This window comes from Camellia sinensis, unplaced genomic scaffold (assembly GCF_055761805.1).
Source record: "Camellia sinensis isolate YWXY unplaced genomic scaffold, ASM5576180v1 Unanchor2, whole genome shotgun sequence".
NCBI classification, from domain to species: domain Eukaryota; kingdom Viridiplantae; phylum Streptophyta; class Magnoliopsida; order Ericales; family Theaceae; genus Camellia; species Camellia sinensis.
Window position 1 is genome coordinate 20,123,679 of NW_028129079.1, and position 22,114 is coordinate 20,145,792.

General features: G+C 39.3%; 1 protein-coding gene across 1 annotated transcript; it reads right to left on the minus strand.

Annotated features, from left to right (window-relative positions):
- Positions 1-296: 296 nt before the first annotated feature.
- LOC114283425 (glutamate--tRNA ligase, chloroplastic/mitochondrial) lies at positions 297-17,777 on the minus strand. Its single transcript, XM_028226232.2, has 13 exons — positions 17,144-17,777; positions 16,904-17,022; positions 15,655-15,776; positions 14,146-14,328; positions 12,450-12,568; positions 12,252-12,300; positions 12,009-12,110; positions 11,763-11,865; positions 11,573-11,636; positions 11,186-11,300; positions 10,629-10,729; positions 1,001-1,157; positions 297-861 (listed from the first exon to the last, which is right to left on the minus strand). The coding sequence occupies exons 1-13, from the start codon at positions 17,473-17,475 to the stop codon at positions 631-633; spliced, it is 1,797 nt and encodes a 598-aa protein (XP_028082033.2). The 5' UTR covers positions 17,476-17,777; the 3' UTR covers positions 297-630.
- Between the last annotated feature and the right edge of the window lie 4,337 nt (positions 17,778-22,114).

The following is a 22,114-nucleotide window of genomic DNA, read 5'->3' on the forward strand; positions in this document are numbered from 1 at the left end:
CACATATGTATTTATAAATGTGAACCATATTGCTTTGTATTTAAGAGTTAAAAAAATGAGGTAATAAAATAAACTATATATAGCATTGGTCATATAACATAATAATGCACAATAAAAGACTCGAATATATAATAAGAATAAGTATTTTCTGCATTTAATAATTATGATGGGATACAGTACAGTCTGCTTGCATATATTAGCAAGGCAAATGCTGAAATTTAGAAGCTTTCGTAGATTTGGGTGTCCTTTTTGCTTACAAATGAATAAAATATAAATATACTTCCCGAAACAATACATACAATAAAAACAAAAGAGTGGCATAAAGAGTTTTCCAGGAATACGAATGTAATTTTGTGTAATACAATACAAGAGGTCGACATCTGTAATTACCACCAGCTGTCCAATTCCCTATGCCCTACGCCATTTCAAAATGTTTGCACTTGCACTTGCGCTTGCTCAAAACAAACTACAGTCAAATCAAACGTGTATATCACATAGGAATGAGTTCGACTTCAAACGTGTATTACATGTAACACAACTTAACCAACCAACTACTATCAACAATCATCACGTGTAACCCAACTTGGGTAGAGACAACAAAAAAAAACAAAAACAAAAAAACTGGAAACTTCAGTTAGATACAGCTGCAGCAGACTCCAATACAGTTTGGTCGCTGTTAAAAGATTCCCATTTGATTTCTCTCAACATTTTGAACCTGTCATCCAACGTGACAAACCCAGCTTGAGCAGCCACCACATTAGATGATCCAGCTTTGTGGAGCAGAAGCACACTAGCCCCCATATCTGGGCCATGAAGCTTTCCCGTTAGCAACACCCGAAGAGGCATGAATAGAGATTTTCCCTGCCCATGACCACGTAAATGCGCAATTCAAGTTATCAATACAAGAAAGAAAAATAATTAAATAAAAAAAGAAAGAAAAGAAACCAAGAAATAATAGGTGGTGTTTTTTTTAGAATGAGCCTATTAAATTAGAACAAACCTTGCGTTTCAATGATTTACCAAAGCTCTTTACCCACTTCTGCCATCCAGCATGGCCTTCTTCAAGGGCACCTAGGAGTTCACCACTATCATAGGTAGCTAACAAGCTAGCTGCAACTTCTGGAAGCCCGTCTTGCAATACAGGTTTACCTTCAGGACTGTAGATATAGCACACAAGTAGTCAGGAAAGATGTCACATGGATCTGTTACCATCATAAATCAATTTCAATCTCTTATACTTCAAACGTGACATGTGGGCTTTTCTAACAGATTTTCGACTGTACATATACCTCTGCAGTTGACATAATATGAAATTATCCGACTATTATTTTTATTTTATTTTTTTTGTAATCAGATAAATGTACAACTCCGTTAGGGTTGTTAACAACTCCGCCGGTCCCAAGCCCGGGTTAAGGAGGAAGGTTGTGTGTTAAGTAGCCGACAGCCAACACGTAAAAAAAGCCGTTCGGATCCCTTATGAAAATGAATCCTACTTTGAATCGTTTAAATGCTTAGCCGTTACCCTGTAACGCGTTGCGCTTGTCTTCGGATATTTCAAAAAGTGAGCAAGGGGCGCCGCATCGACGCCTGGGTGTTTCCTTGTTTTTCTGGACGAACACGGGTAAAGAAGTTAGTCCAAGACTACAGGTTTAGGATAGCCACTTGGAATATAAGAACCTTAACTGGTAAGACGATGGAATTGGTAGATGTTATGAATAGGAGGAGAGTTAGTATAGCTTGCTTACAAGAAACTAAGTGGACGGGTGAGAAAGCTAGGAAAATTGAGGATACCGATTTTAAACTGTATTATAGTGGTAAGGACAGGTGCAGGAATGGCGTAGGAATCATAATTGCCAAGGGTCTGGTGGAGAATGTAGTAGCGGTCATTAGGAAGGAGGATAGGATTATGTTAGTTAAACTAGTTATTGGAGAGAATATAGTGAACGTTATTAGTGCATACGCCTCTCAAGTAGGATTACATGATCAGACTAAGAGAGATTTTTGGGAGCAAATGGATGAGATCTTACAGGGGATGCCCGTAGGAGAGAACCTAGTTATAGGTGGAGATTTTAATAGCCATGTAGGCATAGATAAACTAGGCTATGAAAGGGTGCATAGTAGATACGGTTGTGGTGACAGAAATGAGACTGGAGAGAGTATTTTAGATTTTGCATTAGCTTCTGACCTGGTGGTGGCCAATACTATGTACAAAAAGAGGGAAGAGCATTCGATAACTTTTAAGAGTGGTCAGTTAAGAGCCAAATAGATTACTTCTTAGTGAGAAAGTGGACCACCTAAAATGCAATGATTGTAAGGTGATTCCTGTAGAGAGACCTGACCTCTCAACATAGGATTTTGATACTAGATTTATGTTTTAAAGGGCAATACCAAGCTAGGAAGGATGGTGGGCGTCGTAGGATGAGATGATGGGACCTAAAAGGGGATAAATTAAAAATATTTAAGAATAGAATGGATAAGGAAGGTACTTGGTACTTGGTACTTGATACTTGGTACTTGGAAGATGATGCTAACACTATGTGAAATTCGATAGCCAATTGTATGAGGAGAATCTCAAGGGAAGTGTTTGGAGAGTCAAAAGGGATGGGACCCAGCGCTAGGGAAACTTGGTGGTAGTGGAAAGAGGTTCAAGCGGTAGTTAAGGCAAAGAAAAAGTGCTTTAAAAAGTGGCAGAATGATAGAACTGAGAAAAACCTTAAGAGCTATGGATTAGCTAATAAGGAGGTCAAAAAAGTAGTGAGAGAGGCTAAGTTGAAAGCTTATGATGACCTATACATTAGACTAAATAGTAAAGAAGGAAAGAAGAGGATATACAAACTTGCTAAGATACGGGAGAGGAAAACAAGAGATTTTAATCAAGTTAAGTACATCAAAAGTGAGGATTCTAAGGTATTAGTGAATGATGAAGAGATTAAAGAAAAATGGAAGAACTATTTTGAGAAACTATTAAATGAGGAACATGAAGATACAGCAATAGGGGAAGAAATGGCTAGTAATACGATAAACCAAGACTAGGTTTTATAGCAGTATTAGGAACTTTAAAGTGAAGATTGCACTTAAGAAGATAAAATCAAATAAGGCTTTAGGACCCGATGATATTCCTACTGAACCTTGGAAGTGCTTGGGTAAAAAAGGGGTTGCTTAGTTGACTAGGTTGTTTAACAAAATTTTATTAACTAGGAACATGCCAGATAAGTGGAGGAAGAATATTTTAGTGCCAATATATAAGAATAAAGGAGATGTCCAGAATTGCAATAACTATAGAAGAATCAAGCTAATGTGCCATATAATGAAAGTGTGGGAGAGGATGATGGAATGCCGATTGCGAGATATAACAGAGGTGTCAAATAATCAATTTGGGTTTATGCCCAGCAGGTCAACAATGGAAGCGGTTTATCTTTTGAGGAGAGTAATAGAAAAGTATAGAGAAAAGAAAAGAGACATTTATATGGTGTTTATCGACCTTGAGAAAGCATATGATAGAGTGCCCCGAGATATAATATGGTGGGTGCTAGAGAAGAAAGAAATGACAAAAGGTTACATTGATGTGATTAGGGACATGTGTGAAGAGGTGGTAACCACTATTAGATCGTCTGCCGGAGAGACAAATGAATTTCCTATTACACCAATGATCTACCTTAAGCCCTTATCTTTTTGCTTTAGTTATGAAAATATTCAGGATAACGTGCCATGGTGTATACTTTTTGCAGACGATATCATGCTAGTGGATGAGACTAGAGAATGAGTTAATACAAAGTTGGAGATTTGGAGAAAAGCTCTTGAATCTAAAGGTTTCCGGATAAACAGAAACAAGATAGAGTACATGGAGTGTAAATTTAATAACAGTAACAGTAACAATGAAAGCAGAGGAGAAGTGAAGATTGAGAACCAAGAATTGCCTAAGAGTGAACATTTTCGTTATTTAGGGTCGATTATCACAACAGCGGGGGAAATTGATGCGGATGTGGCCCATAGAATTAAGACGGGATGGTGTAAGTGGAGAAGTGCATCTGGGGTGCTGTGTGATAAACGAATACCCACTAGACTAAAAGGTAAGTTTTATAGAATGACTATTAGACCAACGATGTTGTATGGGACGGAGTGTTGGGCAGCCAAGAAACAACATGTAGATAAGATGAGTGTGGCTGAAATGAGGATGCTAAGGTGGATGTATAGCAAGACTAGACAAGACAGAATTAGGAATGAGTGTATTCGGGAATGGATAAGAGTAGCACCGATAGAAGATAAGTTGAGAGAGAATCGATTGAGATGATTTGGTCACATTCAACGGAGACCAATAGAGACAGTAGTGAAGAGATGCGATGCTGTAACGGTAGAAGGGAGTGTTAGGGAACGGGGTAGGCTTAGATTAACGTTGGCTAACATTGTAAATAGAGATATGAATCTACTTAATTTGACTAACAAAATGGCCTTTGATAGGGCCGCGTGGAAAAGAAAGATTCATGTAGCCGATCCCATTTGATGGTACTTAAGGCTTGGTTTGGTTTGGTTTGTAATCAGATAAATGTATAATTCTATCCTTCTAATTCATCTGTAATATCTACCACAAATCAACACTGGGGTTCAACATGAAGAATATCATAACAAAGTTACATGGAAACAGAGAAAAGTAGTTCAGAATAAAGACCTGATGATCTTTACAAGGTCCAACTATTGAGGATCTAAACATGACTTGGACATCATAGAAACCATAATAATCCAAAGGGTTGTTGAGGCATTAATAGTGACAGCCTCTTGAAAGTTCCTTAATAGAGTACTGAGAACAGATAAATAAATCAACAGAAGTATACTTGCATAAGGGCTTTCATGATAAATGCCTTGCACTGTTCTGGTGCTGATCACCAAGGTTATAAGTGCCTTGCTCAGTTGGTATGGGGGTGGGGTGGGATTTGATAGGTCCAAGTTTGAGTCGGATTTGGGTAAGGTCCAACTTTGAGTCGAATTTGGGTAGGTCCAAATTTGAGTCTCTGAGAGTAGGTTTGATTCATCACTGTTCTATTTTTCTTGCCTACCTACAAGGTTTCCAGAATATGTTCTTTCTTCCAGTTCAAAAACTAAAATCCAAACATTTAAAAAAATAAAAAAAAAAGTGTCTTATATGTAGGGTGTACCACACTGTTGAAGCATGTAACATACTCTCTGGTTTTCACAGTGGAAGCTTTCTGTGATATGAACAGGATTCAACTAAATACCTAGTTTACATACGGCCTTTTCTAATATGTTGCCAGTTTGACAAAATACCAAACCATAAGTTCACAATCCCTTCACGAACTCCTAATACATTTGTCAGCTCCCTTGTAGCTCTTCTTCATCTTATATAAGTCATGTCAATCATCTAAGTGTCAATAAACCACTCCCCCAAGAATAGAACTAGGAATTTACAAAATTCCTCTCATGTTGGTATCCAATAAATTAAGAAATATACTACTTTAATATGTTACCTGGAATGTGGATTATTTTAGTACATGGAATTGGAACGTGAATGCGGTACGCCACATGCTCAAAATTGTGGTACAATAGGGGTAGATTCGTATAGTTTACACTATTAAATGTAAGGTACTTCTAGTCTAGAGTAATTTTTTTTTTAACAATTAGACATTCAATAAAATGTAAATTTCTTTTTTCAAATCAATTATGTAGCAACACATTTCTATGAGCATTGTGACCATTTTTGACGTTCTGTTATGTCAAAACTTCACTAATCTAGATATTAATTCATTGTATTTGATAAAAGGAAATATATTGAAAAAAAATTGGGAACGATTTGGATAATTAAATTTACCGTTTTGGAACATAAGAGAATTTTTTGGTAGTACTGCTACTTCACAACTAAGGAAGAGGTGTCAAGGCAAATCTGTTGCATCCTCTGTGAGAATATTAGGTTAGATTTATATATATAGTAGTGTTTCCTTTTTTGAGAGATTGTATAGGTGTATATATATATATATATATGGCAGTGTTTCAGTTGTATATATATGGCAATATTTCCTTTTAGTCTTAGGGTTAAGTTTACTATATAATCAGATGTATTCTTTGTATTAGTACACAATTGAATATACAGTTTCATTCAGAAAACTTATATTATATCAAAGCCGTTCTCTAATCCAAAGCCCTAGAGTCGTCACCATTGCTCTCTTGTTCGTATTCGTGCTTTCTTCTCTCAGGCTCATTCTAGTTCGACTTGGGTGTGTGACCCATCACTCATCTGTTCGTGACCCATCTGCTCATGATTGTGCCTCGTCTCAGTTGACCCCATCTGGATTCTCTCTATGTTCGTGCTATCTGGTAGTCGCACCCATCCAGCGGTTCGACTCATCTAGCCGTCGACTCCTCGCAGCTCGTCTTCTCTCTCTAGCTCTCCTTCGTGGTTGACCCATCTAGTTTCTACATGAACATCAGCATCGCAACTCTCTCTATTTGCCTCTGGTTCGCGATTGTGTTCGCACTCATACGTCTTCGACTTCAGATTCTGGTTCTCCTTCAAAGTCTCTTTGGTTCTCAATTTGGTTGTTCGTATCAGACTCTCTGGTTCATCTCCTTCAGACTATCTCTAGTCCTCGATTTGTTATGTGATACAGTACTACTGTTCTTAGACTTTGCTTGGGTATTATACTTAACACCCTAGGGTTCAGGCTTATTACATTACAACCCCCAAGGTTTCTTTTATTTATTATAATTTGTTCCATCAGCTCTTTTCTTTTCTTTTTTTTCATTACAATGTCCGATGATAAGATTGTTAGGCTCGAAAATAGGTCACTAGCTTTAGATGAGTGAGCCTTCTACTATTAGAAGGGTCATTGGAAGTATCACTATCCTAAAAAGGAATGTTTGTCTGCCGCGTCTTCTTAGCAATCTCAGACCTAGTTTTGCCTTTCACCTCCGAGTAATTTTTAGGCTCCCGCCGCTTATACTACATCCACTCCGGTTCTTGATCATGACTTAGCTTCCTTGAGTGCCCTATCTGCCTCAGTTGCTCCCTCTCTTCATTCAGGTTTACTTAGGTCTTCTTCAGGTATCTCTTCGTGTGTCTGAATTTTCGACTTTGGTGTCTCTCATCATATGACTCCTCATCCCTCCTTACTCCAAAATTGTACTCCTCCTCCCATTCCTATTACTGTCAATGCTGCTAATGGGTCTGATATGTCTGTTATATCTGTTGGGTTTGTCCTACCGTCTGCTATGTCTGCTGTCTCTATTCCATCTATCTTATATGTTCCTCAGTTATCAGTCAGTTTATTATCTATCAATCAACTTGATGCCTCTGGTTTTGACGTTATCTTTCTTCTTCTACCTGTTCTATGCAGGATCAGATGTCTACGCGGCAAATTGGGACTGGTCATAAAATTAGAGACCTCTATGTAGTGGAGAGCTTGCATCTGCCTATGACTACCTCTTCGACTGCCTTTTTCTCTTTTCAGTTAGATTCTCTGTCAAGTCCTTTCTATTTGTAGCATTTCAGATTAGGGCATTTGTTTGCTGACCGCCTACGGTCGTTAGTTCAATCATGTATATTGGGTGAAGTTTCTCTTAGTCAACTTAACGAATGTCGGGAATATAAACTTGCCAAAATGACAGCCTTACCTTTCCGTAAAAGTACTTCTATATCTGATACACCGTTTTCTTTAGTTCATATTGGTGTCCGGGGTCCTATTCTCACTAAAGGGAATTCTGCATACGATGTGTCATTTGTTGATGACTGCACTCATTACACTTAGATTTATCTTATGACTCATAAGTCTGACTTCTACTAGATATATCATACTTTTCAGTCTATGGTCACTACACAGTTTGGATCTATTATTAAATTATTACGGTTTGACTTGGATGGAGAATATTTTAAAACTTAGTTATGCTAGTATTTGGCCAATTTAGATACCATTCACTAGACTTCTTGTACTGATACACCTGCCCAAAATGGTTGCGCTGAACGTAAATATCGTCATCTCCTTGAGACGGCTAGGTCTCTTATTCTCTATGCCTCTATTCCGGCCCCGTTTTGGGGTGAGGCTGTTCTTATTGCTGCTTTTCTTCTCAATCGTATGCCTACTCCCCTTCTCTCTGGTTGGTCTCCTTATGAGACTCTATTTTCTCAACTTCTCAATTACTCCCTCCTTCGTGTATTTGGGTCTGCTTGTTTTGTCCTTTTATCCCGTAAAGATAGGACCAAACTGAACGCCCGGTCTATCTTGTGTGTCTTTTTGGGTTACAGTCTCACTCAAAAAGGTTATCGCTATTATGATCATGTTTCTCGTCGCCTATATGTCTCCCGCCATGTTGCCTTTCTTGAACATCTACCTTACTTTCAACTTCCTCATCTCACAGAGGATTGGATTTGGTTTATATTGATCTATTTCCTTCTGAGGTTCCTCCTAGTGAGTACATCTTTGTTGTTTCCAATGAGCTTGTTCCACCTTCTCCTTATCCCCCAACCCATATGATGAGTCCCTCTCCCCTGACCCCCATGACTTTGTTTCCTCTTCTCCTCCTCATCTTCCCTCACCTACTCTTTCTCCACCTCCGTTGTTAGTCTATTCTCGTTGCAAGGCTCCTCCTCCACCAATTGTCTCTACCCCTGCTGCTGATCCCCCTACTTCTGACAATTCTAATCTTGTTAACCATAAGTATCATCTTCGCATCCGTAAACAAGTAGTCAAACTTGGTTTTGCTAAAACATTTTTTTTTTTCCTTCATACTGCATCTTTTTGTCTGTTATTCACTCTTTTTCAAAACTCCAATCTTACAAGGAGGCCTGTTAGAATCTTAATTGGGTTTGAGTTATGGAAGATGAGTTGTCTGCTTTGTAGAAGACTACTACTTGGGAGCTAGTTCCGTTGCCTGCTGGCAAAAATCTGGTTGGTTGCAAATGGGTCTATAAAGTCAAGACTCACTTTGATGGTTCTCTTGAACACTACAAAACTCGTCTGATTGCCAAAGGTTTCTCCCAAGAGTATCAATAGGAGACCTTTACCCCTATTGCCAAGATAACTACTGTTCGTACTTTGATTTACATGCGTCCTCCCCCCGACCTTCCTCATTCTTCTAGACAGGTTTATCGTCTTCAACATGCTCTATATAGTTTGAAGCAATCCCCTCGTGCTTTGTATGATCGCTTTCAGGCTGCTATCATTCAGCTTGGGTTTCACCCTTGTGCTCAAGATTTTATTATGTTTCTCTTTCACACATCTACTGGTTTTATTGCCTTGTTACTATATGCGGATGATATAATCATCACTGACTCCGACTCTTTTGCTATCTTTGAGGTCAAGCAACATCTCTTTTGCACCTCCGAAATGAAGGATCTGAGCCCCTTGAGGTATTTTCTTGGTATTGAGGTAACCTCTTCTCCTAAAGACTACTTTCTGTCTCAAGCTAAGTATACTAATGAAGTTATTCACCGTGCCAGTCTTACTGACACTAAGATTGTTGATACTCTCATTGAGCTTAATGTGAAACTTAATACTACTGATAATGTTCCTCTGCTTGATCCTACTTTATATTGGGAGCTCGTGGGTTGCATAGTCTATCTGACAGTTACTCGTCCTGATCTTGCCTATGCAGTTCATGTGGTTAGTCAGTTCGTTTCTGCTCGTCGTTCTACACATTGAGCTACTTTGGTTCAGATTCTTCGCTATCTTCGCGGGCACTATCTTCCAAGGATTGCTGTTGTCCTCTACTTTTTCCTTGGCTTTAGTCGCCTATATTAATTCTAATTAGGCTAGTGATGTTGCAGATCGTAAGTCCACTTCTGGTTTTTGTATGTTTCTTAGCGATTCCTTGATTTCTTAGAAAAGTAAGAAACAAACTGTTGTTGCTCGTTTTACTGCCGAAGCTAAATACCGTGCTATGACTCACGCTACTGCTGAAGTTGTCTGACTTTGCTGTCTTCTCTCTGACTTGAGCATCCCTCAATCTTCTCCGACCTCCTTCTATTGTGATAACCGTAGTGCTATTTAGATTGCCCATAATATTGTCTTCCATGAGTGAATGAAGCACATTGAAATTGATTGTCATTTTGTCCGTCAGCATCTACAGTCTGACTCTATCTCGCTTTCTTTCATCTCTTCGGCTCTACTACTTGCTGACTTTTTTACCAAGACTCACACCATTGCTCAGTTTCAGTTTCTTCTTGGCAAACTAGCAGTGTTTTCTACTACAACACCTTGAGTTTAAGCAGGGATGTGAGAATATTAGGTTGCGTGTATATATATGGCATTGGCAATGTTATGTTTTTTGAGAGATTGTATAGGTGTATATATATGATAGTGTTTTAGGTGTATAAATATGACAGTGTTTTAGGTATATATATATGGCAGTGTTTCCTTTTTAGTCTTGGGATTATGTTTACTATATAATCAGATGTATTCTTTGTATTAGCAAACAATTGAATATACAGTTTCATTCAAAAAAACTTACATCCTCCCCATATTCATATCAAATAATGTCGTAAAAAGATCATGTCAAAGACTCCTTAATAGGTGCCAAAGCAAAAAGCAAACCCATATGACTAGTATGAATGAAATTTGAATGGCCTGGATGAAGAAGAGTTTCAGTCCAAAAAGATGCCCGATAATATGAAGTCCAAGAATTACCTTGCTAAAGTAGCATATAAGGGGTAAGACAGCAAGTTCGATAGTGCTTTGTCAGAATCTGGTATCAAGTCAATCCCATCCTTTAGCAGCTGAACAACCTCCTGTTTATACAGAGATTATTTGTGAGTGCATACCTTTGCATGATTCTTTGAGAAGCAAAATCTTGGAAGCAAATGTATAGGGACATTAACAACCAAAGTAAAACTCGGTTTAATATTGCTGTCCAATATTTCTGACCAGCACCTCCTAGTACAATCAAGAAAATATGTCCGCAGGTCCCAAAGGAGATTAATACAATGGTCCCATTCATACACATAAGAAAATCACTTTGAACATCCTTACTAGGTCAGTTACTAGTGTACATTTAACTGTATGGGTTATTTTTGTCCAGGTTCTGTTATTCTGAGAACATAAATTAGATTGAAATGTATTAAGTTCAACTAATATCTTACCGCAAAGATCACACAGAACATCTCGTCACTGACCCAGAACTCAGAAGTTGTTTGTATAAAATTGAAGTACAATAGATTCAATAGAAATATGGAAAGAGATAATACTTCTATAAACAGCCCCTCTGATTCGGTAAGGATGCCAGTGCTCTTCCAGTGCTCACCAATAAGCTTGGTCAACTCTTCTGAGGGAAGAGATCTTAAATGCTGACCATTCATCCACCTTTAAAAATACATAAAGGTGAAGAGTATCAAGAAGCTACAGAACATCACAACATTTTACAGATTCAAAGCATTTGAGTACCAATATCTTCAGAAATCACAAAGGCCTTACTTTCTCAGATATTTACCGAACTATATTCATATGGCATCAAGAAAATCAAAACAAACAACATGATAGAAAATAGTACATCATCCAATAGCAGATAAATTTCATCTGCAACTCCCTAAAGATAATAGTTTCTGGGCATGTAGCAGTTGAAAACCCACAATCACCTTAATTTCGTAGAATCAAAGATGGCTCCACTTTTGTTGACACGGTCAATTGAGAATTTTTCAACTGTAAACAACAAATTTAAAAATAAATAAAAAAAAAAAAGAATACTTAGATTGGTGAAACTTAGATGATATGCGTAGGTTCATACACTTACTGTACAAACAAAACCAATAAAGTAGATAGACTAACCAAGTTGCTCGAGGGTAAAGAACTCATTTTCAGTACCATCACCCCAACCCAGTAGTGCTAGATAGTTCACCATTGCCTGAGGCAGATATCCCATCTCCCTGAACTGTCGATGACAATCACAAAAAGTTGTTTATATTACTTATTTGACAAGAAAAACCCTCGAAGATATCGAAACAAAGATTATATTTTGCAAAAACTCTAATTTCATCAGGAAAACACCAATGGACTAATGTAACTGTTAACAACCTGGCCCACTGAAGTTGCACCATGCCGTTTAGAAAGTTTGCTCCGATCAGGTGCAAGAATTAAAGAAACATGTGCAAAGCAAGGCATTTGGAATCCAAGAGCCTGCAATGGAAAACATTTAAATTCCGGTAAAAGCTACTTCCAAATTGATGTAAGAGATTAATCCCTTGGAAATGAGGAAACATAAATGAAAATTCAGGACTAATAAAATAAATAAATGAAAATTCAGGGTAGCAAAATTACCTTATATATTAATGCTTGCCTTAGAGTATTTGGTAAATGCTCTTCTGCTCTGAAATGAAAGTTTTGAGGGCGAGGGGAGGGGGGAAGATTAAAAAGAAAAAGGAAATAATGCAGTATGTGATCACAAATGCAGGAAGCAAGCCAGAAAGAATGGCAGCATATATGGTATATTCACTCAAGTATTGCTGTAAATTTTACCTTATAACATGCGAGATAGACATGGTAGCATCATCAACAGTGACACAAAAGTTGTAAACAGGTTGTCCATTGCTTCTCATAATCACAAAATCCCCAAGTGTGTTCAAGTTCCAACTAACCTTCATGACACTATCAAACAAAATTAGAAACTTAGAAACAACAAGAATAAATGAATATGATTTCAACCAGAGTCACAAGGACCATACCATTTGTAGAACAGATAGGGTGCCTAGTTAAGCCTTTTCCAGTGAGAATGATGGATGACCAGTTAAGGTGAAAATAACTATATATTTCATTAATTTTTTATTTTTCTAGGAGATACAAGACCATCACAATATATATCTAAGTTCTACCATAAAGGGAAAGACTTGAAAACCATAACTAGTGTCTGGTAAAGGGGTTCCCACCACTGGGCTACGCCTTTGTCTCAGTGTGGATAGTAGGTGCTGACGTGTCCTCGTGGAATGTCTGGGAAGATGGCGGGTACCAAAATGGTGGGGGAGAATCGGAGGTGGTGAAGGTCAGAGCTCATGTAGCCTTAGTGAAGGAGAGGATGACAACGGAGAGAGCGTGTTTGCTGGAGGTGAAGGAGATGACTAAGGAAGGCTAATGATGATACCCCAATGTATGCATAGAGGCCCAACCATGGAGGCCAACTAACCTCTGGACGGGTAGCTCATTCTCTTTGGTTCAACAAGATGGAGATATTTCAACTACCTTTGTATCCTAAGATCAGACGTTGGAGTCTACATCATGAGAACTACGGTGCTATGTATGATATCTCGAGAGTTGCATCAGGGGAGGCTCCAGTATTTGGTATAGCACACATCTCTCATCGGTCAAGGTGGGGCTACCTCAATAGCTGAACCTAGCTATCTTAGTAATTGCTTAATGCTAGCCTCCAAGCCCCTCAGTGTGCCTTGTGCTTGGGTTCATTCTGTGGTGGCCATGGCTCAAAGTTAAGACCACCTCCAACAGATTGTGTTATTTCAATCGTGTCAATACTACATTTTGACATGGTACAAGGCCAAAATGTAATATTTTGACGAGCTCACTTTACCAGTGCATATGCTATTTTATTTTATTTTTACCACAATCAGCCTATAAATCAATTTTAATTGAAGATTATCCAATCGTGTATACCTAATTATATGCATTTGAAATGCAATAATTAATATTAAAAAAAAAATCAATTCATCAATTTAATTCAAAGTTGCATCAAATAAAATAGAGAATTTAATATAGTGAAATTTGGTAGCACACTAGGCAGTTGGCACAATGCCAACTTGGCATTAATTTAATTGATGTGGCATTTTGTGGGGACAATATAGTAAAATTTTCGTCGTGCTAAAACACGGCATTTTGCTTGAATTGTGCCAAAGGCCTGCCATGTAGTGGTGTCTATTTAGATGCCCACACTCCAGTGGTGTCTATTTAGATGCCCACACTCTATTTAAATAGCCAATATATATAAAACAAATTAGAAAAACTTTGTTGAAGTTCTGAGTTTCTTAAAATGGTTAACCCATCTTTTGTCTTGGCAAATTTCATAGGCGGCCACAAAACCATGCTACAAGTCAACCATGAATGATACACACACAACATGGTCTATACTGAACACATCATACACTCTTCATCCAACATCGGAAACACATTACTCTTTTTGCATCCAATGAAATTCAAAAGCAGAACTCACCTCTCCTCGAATAAGGTCATCAATTTGCAAACTCCCTTCCTTGGGCACTCGGAATCGATATGTATAAGGTGTTCCCTTTGCCAGTTCTACTTCTACTTCCTCATATGAGGCATCAGCCCACTTTCCAATGTATACTGGAGGCAGTTGTTTTAACTTTGCAATCTCCTTCATTTTTTCTAGTTCCTGGAAAAACTTAGAATGATCCATAAGTACAGTATTACATCCGCTAACAGTAAAAAAAGTGAACTTATTAAATTGACACAACACCTGCAGAATGCTATAAGTCTACAAAATAGCAGTTGTATAACCATAATGCAAACAATCACATTAGCAATGGTTTTGTCAAAATCAGGAAACTGATTCAAAATGAAAGGACCAATTACAGTCATATAAAACCCATAATGCCTCATTTCCCTGAAATTAATTTATCAAGCAGAATTTGCACCACAGAAGAACCATGTTTGCTTCCATCAACATATGATGGTAAACATGCAAGACTAAAACACAATTAACTACACAACCACTCTCAAACTCAAACCCCTATGTTCTCATGCTTGGCAGCCCAAATTTTCACCACTGAGCCAAGCACTTTCCAAAAAATTTAAAAACAAAAAAGATGACTCCTCACAAGTCTAAGCTCTTCTGAATCTTTGTCTTTCAGATCAAATACCATTACTTGATGACTTTTCATTTGAGCACAGGGCGTTCGAAGATCTCAAAATAGTCCTATTATGCTCTTTCAGATGCATAAAATAACACATCAGAGCAACACTTCAAATAATATAGACAGAAACAGACAGAGTTTCACTCATTTCTCTTCTGAACAGATCATTCATATAAAAAAAGCAACACGTTTCTGGAGCAAAATAATAATAATAATAACAATAATAACGGTAGTTCATGGGCCAAAGAAAAGTAAACGAGAAGGTGTCCCGGCAATTTTCAACTGACAGAAACAACATACCCGGCAAAAAATAATTCACTCCCAGAATTATACCTCAAACAACTTTAAAGAAGCACAGGAAGCCCAAAAACTTTGTTTTAAAAATCTCTCACAACCTTGTAATTCAATATCTAATAGAAAGCCCACTAAAACCAATTTACTCCAAAAAGCCCCATCACACCAACACATCCTCAACAAACACACTCACTTTAACCAAAAAAAGCTATTTCATAAAGAAAAACAAGCAAATGCCAATCTCAACCCTTGCCACCCTCCTCACTTAAACTAGTACATTGCATTTTAACCATGACATGAAAGATTAACAGATTTTTTTTAAAAAAAGTTGCAACTACCACAGACAAAGAGAGCCTTGCCCTAATTCCAACAAAAAAGATAAACTCCCTAATTCATCCAGACACTTGTCCCAATCACTCTTAAAGATCACTAAAGTACCCATCATCTCTTTTTGAGGCAATCTTATTTTTTACGAGATAGGCGCTGGTTACATGTCTGTGGCTATGATCATAGTTCATAAAGAAAGAATTCCAAAGATTGAACACAATTACCTCATTAGAACAAAAGCAACGATAAACATGACCAGATTTTAAAAGCTTCTCAGCATATTGTTTGTACAGAACATTTCTTTCAGACTGCCGATATGGACCATAGTCCCCACCAACACCAGGACCTGCATATTTTTTACAGCATGCGATCATCATCATTACTTGTAATAGATTTCATGTTATTCAATTCAGTGAATGAACCATAAAATTTAACGGAAACTCAACCTACAAGTAAAAATTGAAATGCTGGAACATACATAAAACCAAACTATTACGTAAAATATGAGAGAGAGAGAGAGAGAGAGAGAGAGAGATGCAAAACATGGATCATTTTCTTGCCACCTGAGTGCCACTTAGATCAAAACCCGCAGTTACAGTTGCTTGCCTGTTCTGTTGGGGTGTTAAAACCACCAAGTATCCAACAGGATGTCTAGTAAGCACATAACCCAGTTTAGTCAACTTAATCCAAACAAACAATTATGGCAAATGAGAACTGAAATTGAGAATAATGTTAAGAATTGAACTTGTCCTTGATTCTACTTATTTATTCGTTATTCGTTCCCATGTCTATTTCAAAGGTAATGCCACTCACAGATACTATATACATCTTAGCCACTCCAACACAAACAAACTCAGTGAGGATAAAAGTGAAGGCTGAACCTTCAAGCTACATAGTCCAACAGATGAATTTCCATGCTTATTGTTCATACAAAATAAATGAGGAGTTCAGCCACCGAGAGCTTTAGACAGAATATTGAAAATAAAAATAGAAAAGTGAAGAACCGGACAGAAAAGTAAAAGCTTGCGGATCTTGCAGCAAAGTTTCCAATTGAGCATGTAAAATATAGAAAATAATCATGTATATTGACATTATCAGATTTCATTGATATTTAGCAGCCGAGAAATGAGGCTTTGGAATTGTAGTAGGAGCCAGGAGGGGCCCATTCAAATTTTGCAATTTGATGCTTTGCTAACCATGGTGTTGGAGTGAAATTTTACACTCCATATACCCCTAGATGCAGTGGAAACAACTAAACTGTAAGAGGAAAAACAAATCATGCTCACCCAAGTCTCTGATTATGTGTACTAGGTTTGGTTATGGTTGAATTAGTGAGATAGAAATATACTTTCTTTCTTTTTTTTCTTCTTCCTAAATATAAATTAAAAAGCAGACAATTGGAGAAGTAATAGAAGTAAAAGTGAAATTGAGGAGGAAAGGAAGGAAGGAAGGAAAGAAAGAATGAAGAGAGACCTTCATCCCAATGGAGACCAAGCCAAGAAAGATCATGTAATAAGGCTTCCTCAGATTCCCTGGTGGACCTCTCCAAGTCAGTATCTTCAATTCGAAGAACAAATTTACCCCCTTTAGACCTGAAAGAAGGTGGCGAATAAATGGGAAACGATAACAGAAACAAAGATGGAAAGAAAAAGCAAGAGTGAGAAATTGGAAGTAAGTAATGGCGTGAAGTGAAGAAATAATTGGAAAGGGTACCTAGCGAAGAGGTAATTAAAGAGGGCAGTTCTGGCGCCTCCGACGTGAAGATTACCGGTGGGCGAAGGAGCAAAGCGAACTCGGACTTGTCCTAAATCATCAACGACCCTCTTCTTCTTCTTCTCTGGAGTAGGAGGAGGAAGAGAAGAATTTACAGATGATGCTGAGATTGAAAAACTCAATCTTCTCCGGAAAAGAGAGAATGCTCTGTTGTTACGAGGTCGATAATGTAGTGATGATGATGATGATTGACGGAATATCGGATGAGCTACCTCTGGAATTATCCTACTTCTCAACCATGGCGATGCCGAACCCACCACCATACTCGCCATTCTTTGATGATAAAAAGCCTCTTTGTTATTCTTCTGCTGAGTCCTTACCTGATGATAAAAACCCTTTTTTTTCCTTCTTCCACTTCCAGTTCCAGACTCGGGCGGGGCGGGCCCTTGTACTGTCACGTGCTTGTTGGGTTGGGTGCTTTTGCTTTTGCTTTTGCTTTGTTTGCCCTTCTTATTCTTACCAACCAACGATTCGCGATTTCCCGTTAACTTCACGAAACGGCTTTACTCCTCCGACCACCTCCCAGCCTCAGCCTTGTACTGTATCCTACTTCTAGAGGGGCCACTCCAAGCCCAAATTCATCGCAGCCCATCTAGCTCACTTTACCATATTCAGGCCCACCATACCATATTAATTAATTAATTTATTTATTTATTTATTCCAAAATTTATAAATTTTTATTTTTTCTGGATTAATAATAGGTGTCATTATGGAACAAAATCTCACACCATTCTTCTTATAAGATAATTCTATTTACCTATCATTAATTCTCTCTGTACACATCATTATTTAGTATATACACATAATAATTTTTTTAAAGTTTGAAAATATCATAGTTCACATCTTAACTTCCCATTATTGGCCTAAGATAACACACTACATGTTTGTTTGAATACACGTCACAACCCACACCCAAATATCTCCATCTTTAGAACTTCAAATACCTCAATCTTTATAACACCATAGATCCCCATCGCCGATAAATGGTTTCGTTTGTTTAGTACATTCTCATCGTTTCAGATCTCCATCATTGTCATTGCTTTGTCATTGACTTGCTGCTTCATTGTTGTCGTTTCAAATCTCTATCTTCACCGTTGTACGGGGAGGAAATAATTCTCCTCGTATAATCCTGTTGACCAAGTCCACGCTCCTCCGTACGACGTCGCTTTATCACCTGAAAACACAAACGTGAGCTAGCCGGCGGGTGTGTGCCGGAAACCTCTCCGATGCCTAAGTCAGTAAGCTTGACAAATAGACAAAGTTTTATGCTCTCAGAAAGAATTGTGTTCAATTACCTCTTCCAAGGTGATGCTTGTGAGCTTTTATAGGTTTTAAGTGGCATAATCCTAGTAGGACTTTTATTTCTCCATGCAGAGTCCTCCTAGGATTCATACTCCTAAGGATAATGCTTATCCTTTTACACCCTCCCCCACTGCTTAAACCAAGTGGGATGGTTTTTACTTTGGCCGAACTATCATATGACCGAAATAAGCTTGGCTATGCAGAGCCACTGAATGGACCGAACTCACTCATAGTTCAGTTCTTTTGTCTTCCCTTTCTTATCTCGGCTTTCCATATAGAACCCATAGTACGGTTTTAGGCCGAACCAGCGACTTTCGACCGGTATAGCCCCAAGACCGGCATAACTCCAAGTTGCTTTCGGACCGAAGTACCTCTATAGTCACCGCGCCGAAGTAACTTTGTCGCTCTTATGCCGGAATAGCTTTGCCTCTCCTCGGCCGGAGTAACCCTGTCTCTCCTGGGCCGGAGTAACCATACCTCTCCTGGGCCGGAGTAACCTTGCGGCCTTTTCCACCAAGTCCTTGGCACTTTGGGCCACAAAGCCTATCACATAGCTCGGCCCAATTGTTACCAAAAATTACCCTCTCAATTGCCCCTTAATTCCATCTGCATAGCATGATTGGGATTACCAGTCCACCAGCCGAGCTGGCGTCGTTTTAAGCTTTTCCAGCCGAGCTAAAAATACTTTAGCCTCTCCAGCCGAGCTAAAAACTCTCGATCTTTTAAGCCGAGCTAATTTTACTCTGGGCTCCATTTTGTCCGGTCAAAAACGTCTCTTCAATCATAGCGTCTGTAACGCTTCTCATTCCAATGACACGTGGCAGATTCTGATAGGCTGAGGACGGCTGTCATGCCGTCTTTCGTACTTCGTGAATTTTGAACAGTCCCGCCCAAATTTTGGGCTTTCTAACAAAAACACGCCCTGAGGCTAGGCCCCTTCACCTTTGTCATTTCTTCATCTTCTCTCTCTGTGTTCTTGTTGTTCGTGCTCTTTCTTTACTGCGACAGTCTTCATCTTCAGTCCCTCCTTATTCAATTCTGGTAAGCAAATCCACTTTCCCTTCATGTTTTTGCTTTTACATTCGTTTTATGCAACTGTATATCTTGTTTTGTATGTTTTTTGCCAACACTTTCTTCCTATTTGCTGCTTTTGCTTCCGTATTTTTATGAAAAAACCAGTAGAACTTCATGTGTGTATGAACTATTATGTAGAAAAACCAGTCTTAGATCCAAAATCACATAGTAACCGAACTAGGATACTGTTTGTCCAATATTGGTAGATCACTTCGGTCAATAGCCGAACTAGAACTTGTAGAGACAACAGTAGCTTCAAAAAATAACCTTCTGATTTACTTTAGCCGAAATAAGATCACCGAACGAAGTCTGAATATACCAAACTAGGAACCTCGGTTTTCAACCGAACTAAGCTTTTGGGGCCAAGCAAGCTTTCTTAGTCCCTAAACCGAACTCAGAAAGCCGCCCCTAGAGGCTTAACCGAAGTAACTTTATTCATACTGCAACCGATTTAGGCCTTGGGGCTAAACCAGCTTTCTTAGTTTTTTAGACCGAACTCAGAAAGCTGCCCCTAGACGTTAAACCGGTCTACCGAGCAACCTGCCCAAACCGAGCTACCAAACCTTTCGATGAACCGAGATAGAACCAGCTTTTTGAGGCCGAAGTAGGGCTCTTATACCTTACTTTTAAATTGTAGCACGGTCCATTGATCAGTGCTTTAACCCCCTCTGTTTTTTACTTTGCAAACTTAGGTTACCCAGGCACTCCTGCGTGCGCTCAACCGAGCTACTGAGCACGATTTTTGCACCGATATAAATTATAAGTAAATTATTCATCAGATGGGTAAGTATAGGTATCTAGTTGAGACCCCTGGTGGCATGGCCGAATTTAGGAAAGATTACCAAATTCCTGATGACGTCCATCTGACGTTGGCCAAAAAAGATGTTATTCCTTGGGAAAATGAAGGCTTCGTCCCTTTTACCCTTCAATCCATAATAGAAACCGGACTACGGTTTCCTGTCCAACCGTTGATCTGCGAATTCCTTAGGCAGACTAGATTATGTCCCACCCAACTGTCTACCAATACATACCGTATTATAATGGGGATAGCCGCACTGAACCACCAAACTGGACTGAACCTTGGCCTGGTCGAAATTTTCCATCAATACTCCATCGGCTCAAAAGATGCTGGGTGGGTCTATTACCTTAGGATTCGCCGCCGCCGAGAGAAGATAGTTAAACACACACCGGACAAAGATCTTAACGACGATGATTTCTTTTGGGTCTCTGGGAACTTTGAGGATTTTCAAGCCCAAATTCTTGGCCGACCTATAAATTGGAAAAAGGGAGAGCCTGGTAATTTAACTTCGGTCTTCTTCCTTGTATGTTATCTCGGTTTTTAGTCTATTGACCGAACTAACACTTCTCTTTTTTGCAGATTTCGCCCACCTCCGTTCCCTATATAGCTATCCCAACCTTGCAATTTTGCGAGCCACACTACAGTGTCAAGAAAGGAGTTGGGCTAAGCTTCTAAACTTTGAGCCGACCTATCGGTATAGCGGTCGCCGAAAAGCAAGAGTAACCGATTTCCTTCTTGAGGAAGCACCAAAACCGGACCCAACCTTGCCCGAAATACGACTTGTCCCATTAACTGCTGAAGAGGAGATGGCAAAGAAAAGCAGAGTTAGGGCCCTTTTGACCGCAACAACCAGAGCCGAAGTACCACCAACTATTGAGGCGCAGCCTGCCGTTGTGGCCCTCCCCTCTCAACGGCCTTCTTCATCTCGCCCTTCCAAGCGCGCCCGATCTACATCGACCGAACAGCAACTTGTCGATGAGGTTGAATCCATCCCCCAAAGTCCTCAACCTTCCCCCCAACCGGAGCAAACTGACCGAGCCGAATCTCCGAAGTGGGCTCCGCCGCTGACCTTTAACGACCGAGACATCAAAGCTACTGACTCGGTCGTGGCTGAAAAAGATCACCAACTGGCCTTTAACCTGGCCAAAAGTGTGTGCCTCCCCAAGGACATGGAGCACCACTCAAAGCAATTGAACACCGAAATGAAGTCAATTCGGTCTGCATCCAAGTCCATGATTTTGGTAAGTAACTGTCCATTTTTTCTTGTTTGAATTTTCCAACCTTTACTTCGGCTTAAGAGAAGTCTCTGTTTTGTCAGGCCTTACAGAAGAACAACATCACTTACAAGAAAGTCCAAGAACTCCGAAAAACCACAAGGCAAGCAATGGCGGAAGCCGAGGCAAAGGCGGCCGAACTAGAGGAGGCCGAAAGGAAAATGACCGAGCTTCAAGCAGAGAACGGTCGACTTGCCGATCTGGTTAGCTCGGCTGAAGCGGAGAGGCAGAAAGCGGCCATCGCTATGAAAGACAAATATCTGCGGGAGTTGGTGAAGCTTGAGAAGAGAAAAGACACCGAAATAAGCGAACTAAAAAAGAGCGCGGAGGCGGCTGAAAAGGAGGGGTACAAGCGAGGTTACAAGGAGACAGAAGACGCCTATGTCAAACAATGCGACGCCGCGAAGGAGTTGTTCTTTAAGTGCGGCTGGAGGGCAGCTGTGGAGAAGCTCGGTCATGGTC